This window comes from Microtus ochrogaster, unplaced genomic scaffold (genome assembly GCF_000317375.1).
Source record: "Microtus ochrogaster isolate Prairie Vole_2 unplaced genomic scaffold, MicOch1.0 UNK47, whole genome shotgun sequence".
Taxonomy (NCBI): Eukaryota; Metazoa; Chordata; class Mammalia; order Rodentia; family Cricetidae; genus Microtus; species Microtus ochrogaster.
The window spans coordinates 922,942-927,995 of NW_004949145.1; the positions used below are offsets into that span (position 1 = coordinate 922,942).

General features: G+C 40.8%; 1 protein-coding gene across 1 annotated transcript in view; it reads right to left on the reverse strand.

The window, feature by feature from the left end:
- Positions 1-1,655: 1,655 nt before the first annotated feature.
- The window catches only part of Smim17 (small integral membrane protein 17), a 10,802-nt gene continuing 7,403 nt past the window's right edge, over positions 1,656-5,054 (reverse strand). The window contains exons 3-4 of the mRNA XM_005369292.3: positions 4,300-4,376; positions 1,656-2,169 (exon numbers count right to left, since the gene is read on the reverse strand). Of these exons, the coding sequence (XP_005369349.1) occupies positions 2,059-2,169; positions 4,300-4,376 (188 nt within the window). The 3' untranslated portion in view covers positions 1,656-2,058. The remainder of the gene's footprint in view (positions 2,170-4,299; positions 4,377-5,054) is intronic.

The window sequence follows — 5,054 nt, forward strand, 5'->3', positions numbered from 1 at the left end:
CACGCCCAGCCTGGCAAAGCATTTCTGAACAAAAAGCAAACTAAACCACCGAACTTCCAAGCATTTAGTAGAAGAGCTACAAAACAGTCACAACAAGCAAAGATGTCGATTATGTAATGTCAAGACGTGGCCAAGGTTATACCCAGAAGAACATTTCCATTATTAAATATGTTATTATTGCAAGTACAGAGAGAATTTAAATTAAGTATTCAGCATAAAATGTGACACAGGAAATAAAAGTAGTCAAACCTAAGCACAATATATATTTTATAATTTAATATGTTAAAAAATAAATAACAAATAAAAGAAATAATGGATATAAACAAAGCCAAACACTAGATCTTTGGGAAGACAGTAATAAGAACCAGATAAGTGCTTGGTAAAACTAAATATCAAGCAAACCACAGACAAGTTGAAAGGAGAACAGTGACAGAAACAAAAGCAAAGAATCTGTTCAATTATAAAAATAGCGTTCATAATTAAGTTCAAAAGGTCTATGGAATGAAGAACTCTCTAGAGGATAAAAGACTATTATAAATCATCAAAATGAATCCAAGGAGAATTAAAAAAAAATTCACAAGCTAACAATATAGAATTATCATAGTCCCGGCTGATAAATGAGTTCCGACAGCTCAAACTGTCCAAACATTGCCTGAGATTCCCCTCACAGATCTCAGAACTGATTACTGCTGAATTCTTTTAAAAAATAAACAATTTAGAAGATTTATTTTTTTAATTATATGTGCATGTGGGGGGATATGAGTGGATTATGTACACGAGTGTCATGTCCCCAGAGGCCAGAAGAGGGAGCCTGACCCCCAGAGCTGGAGTTACAGGCAGCTGTGAGCACTGTGTTCCATGTGTGACAGGAAGCCTGACCCCCAGAGCTGGAGTTACAGGCAGCTGTGAGCACTGTGTTCCATGTGTGACAGGAAAAGAACTGCGAGAGTGACGAGCACTCTCCAACCACTGAGCCGTCTCGCCAGTCACAGTAAATTTTTTTAAGCTATCAAGAACCTGATGTTTCTCTAGCTACAGAAATTATTTGAAAGCATTAAAAAGTGTAAAAACTTACTCAGATCTTTCAACGATGTAAGCTTAAGTCATAAGACCAAAACTTCACAAAATAGCACCAACCAAAGACATCAAGATAGAGGCAAGAATCCTTACATAAAATATCAAGAAAAATAAGGTCATATGTGGAAAGAGATTACATCCTGACGATGCTACGATGCTGAGACTGGAAAGATGGAGAGCACTGGCTGCTCTTCCAAAAGAACCAGGTTCAATTCCCAGCACCCACATGGTGGCTCAGAACCATCTGTAACTCCACTTTTAAGGGACCCAACACACTTTTCTGGCCTTCACAGGCACCAAGCACATACTTGATACATAGATGCACACACAAGCAAAACATTAAATTGTAATATAATATCTTTAAAAGACAGAAAATGGTTCAACATTGACCCTAAGTTGCACATTTTTTACCTTCTCTAAAGAGACGCCTTCCAATTCACAGTGTCTTACAATTAACTCACATTTTTCTTTCTCAGTAGTAAACAAAACAAAATTTCTCAGTAGTACACAAAATAATGTGTTTTTACAGTAATGAGGTCACTTTAAAAAAATTCCAGTAATGAAAAAAAAACCTCATACTGAGAAGGTTTATTTTAAAAAATTTAAAAAGAAAAACTCATGAAGCTGGAGAGATAGCTCCATAGTAAAGGATGCTTACTGTTCCTGCAGAGAACAAGAGTTCTGCTTCCAGCACCCATATCAGGCAGCTCACAACTGCCTACAACTCCAGCTGCAGGGGCTCAGACTCCCTCTTCTGGCCTCTGCTGGTACTGCACTCACAATAGCACATATAGACAGAGAAAGAGACACATAATTAAAAAATACATCTTTAAAACAAATAAATTAAAAAATAATAAACTCATCTCGATGGATGTTTAAAAGGCGTTTCATAATGTTCAGTACCCATGCCTGGTTTCTAGCCAGGAGAGTTCCTTAATGTGACACAGAGCTTATGTTTCCATACAGTGGCTACTGTGGCATTTAAATGTGGAGCATCATGGGCATCCCGGTTAAAACCAAGAACAAGAACAGCACACATACTACCAACACAATGGTTGTCTGCTGTGGAGCTTTGGACCACTCCATAAAGCCCTAAAAGGGGGGAAAGGAAAGAAAGAAAGAAAATATTAGCACTGGACAGGAAGGAGGCTAGCATCATTAACTGCAGGAAAGTAAGATCCTAGGATTAGGATTCTACCAGCAGAGAAGTCATTTAAGTTTAAAACTGCATGACAGAATAGCCAGATATTAGATAAATATATGGAAACAAGCAACATGTCTGTGTTTTTTAAAAAGGAAATTTCAGAATAAGGAGATAAAATTTTCAAAATATCACTTGTTTAGAAAGCCTTAGCTTTGTGTTACTGGTATCTAGTTCTCAGCCTGACCTGTCTTGTAAATTTCCAACTGTCTATCTCATGTGTGAACAGATTCATTTATAAATATAACAGCTACTTCAAACTATTTTGCATGTTTGTGTTTTGTCAGAATGCATGTTGACATGTATAGGGGCACACATGTGTATGTACACACGTGTGTGCACCCATGTGCATTCACAGGCATGTAGGGGTCTGAAGTTAACATAATCAATCTCCTTTGGTTGATTTCCACCTTATACATTGAGGCAGGGTCTCTCAATTGAACCTGAGCTTGTGACCTGGACTACAGTAGTTAGCAGCTTGCAGCAGGAGCCCCCAGTGACCTGGACCACAGTAGTCAGCCCGCTTGCAGCAGGAGCCCCCAGTCTCCACCTCCACATTCAGAGTACTAGAGTTAAATGCAGGTTACCAAATCTACCCAGAATTTGCATGTGTTCTAGGAATCCAAACTTCATTCTTCACAGTTTCCCAGTGCTTTCCACACTGAGCCACCACTCACGACCTGGCATCTTAGGCTATACATGACATTCCGCACACATCCTAGTAACTGCCCCTCACTGAGAAAGTGTGATATAATTCCCTCGACATCACTCCTTCAGACCCTCCAGCTCTAAAACGTGACATCATCCTTGACTGTTGGACCATCTCTCCAGTCCAAGATTTATATGAATTTGCATGTATGTGTGTCTGTGGTGCTAGTAGGTTATGTGCACACAAATGCAGTACCCAGAGAGGCCAGAAAAGAGCATTGGATCCCCTGGAGCTGGAGTTACAGCTGTTTGACGTGGGTGCTGGGAACAGAACTCGGGTCCTCTGAAAGAGCAGAAAGCACTCTTAACCACTGAGCCATCTCTCCAGCTTCAGATACTTGCTATTTATCTTAATACTCATACTCAGGAGGCAGGGACAGGCTGAGGGAAGTGAATCACTATGAAGTCCTGATTCCTGATGCTTTTTGCTTCTTCATTTTTCCTACGTTAACAGCCTCCACCACACACTCCCACCCCAATAACTGGGCTTATGAACTAGAACTGTCCAAAACCATGAGCAGAAGTAAATCTTGCCTCTCGTATCTTGTCAGGTGTTGTGGTAACAGTAGGATGAAAGCTAACTAATACATTGTTCCTTCTAAAGTACAAGTAAACTTGAAAAAGAATAAAGACCAATATGTATTAACCAATATGTATATCTGTGCATGTTTTCTGTATTACCCTATTTCGGTAACCTTTTTTTTTCTTTTGAGGTGGAGTTTCATGCAGCCCAGACTGGCTTCAATTCACTACATAGTCAAGAATGACCTTTGAACTTTCTATTTCCTGTCTCTATTTCCTAAACGCTGGGATTACAGATAAATGCTGGGCTGAAGATCAAGCCCAGGTTTTCTGTGGGAGAGGGAGGATGACTAGATGAAGGGGATGGTCACATGGGTAGGTGGACGGATGGGTGAATGGATGCATGGATGCATGGATGCATGGATGGATGCATGGGCAGGTGGGTGGATGGATAAATGGATGGATGGGTAGACGGGTGGGTGGATGGATGGATGGATGGATGGATGGATGGATGGATGGATGGATGGGTAGACGGGTGGGTGGATGGTTGGGGGCAGACAGACTGACTACAGGTGCAGCGCTGTGGACGGTTTGTGTGCATAGAGATACATACATGTCACAGGGGACCCTCCACTGTGTCTGGCCACCACAGAAATGTGCCATATCTCTTATGAGAGAGCACTTGGAATGTCTATGTACTGAAGTCATTCCAGGCTGAGGAAGGAAAGGTGACAACTCACTGAGATCTTCAGGGCAATGTTTGTGCTGAAAGAAATAATTCCTCCACATACCTGGGAGTCATCAGAGTCATCATCTTCTTCTACCGAGCTCCATTCCTGAGACAGCCCCGTCTCTTGGGAAGATAGATCTGTGAAGACAATGAAACAGAGGAGGGAAGAGCTGCTGGTGAGCAACCAGGACACTTCGCTCTCCCCATGGCCCCATCTATTTATTCCTATCCCTTGTCTACTAATGACCTGACACATAAACACATACACACACACACACACACAGATTTACACACATATACAAATACATACAAACACACATATACAAACACATACACACAAACACATATACACATAATACATAAAAACACATACACATATACGTATATGTATAAACACACATATACAAACACACATATACAAATAAACATAAACATGCATACACATATACACTTATGTATGCATAAACAAACACACAAGCACGCATAAACACAGATACATGTGCATATACACACAGCTATACATGGATACACACACGGTTCATGTCAGGCCTGAATTCGGATCCTGCAGTTGGCTACATGACTTAAACTGGGCCGTATGATGGGCTTCTCCATTCACCTGTCCAGAAGGTAGAAGTTCCCTGACAGGCTTCCAGCCAAGATCTGAGGAGCCCAGGGAAAGAATTGCTCCAGGAGTCTCTCTCCCTTCCATGAGAGAGGCTTTCAGGAAAATTTCCCATATGGTTGCAACCTATGCATCCTTCTCAGTCCTAAATGGAATGAAGCTGGCAGAGACTGTTTTTTTTTTTTTTTTTTTTT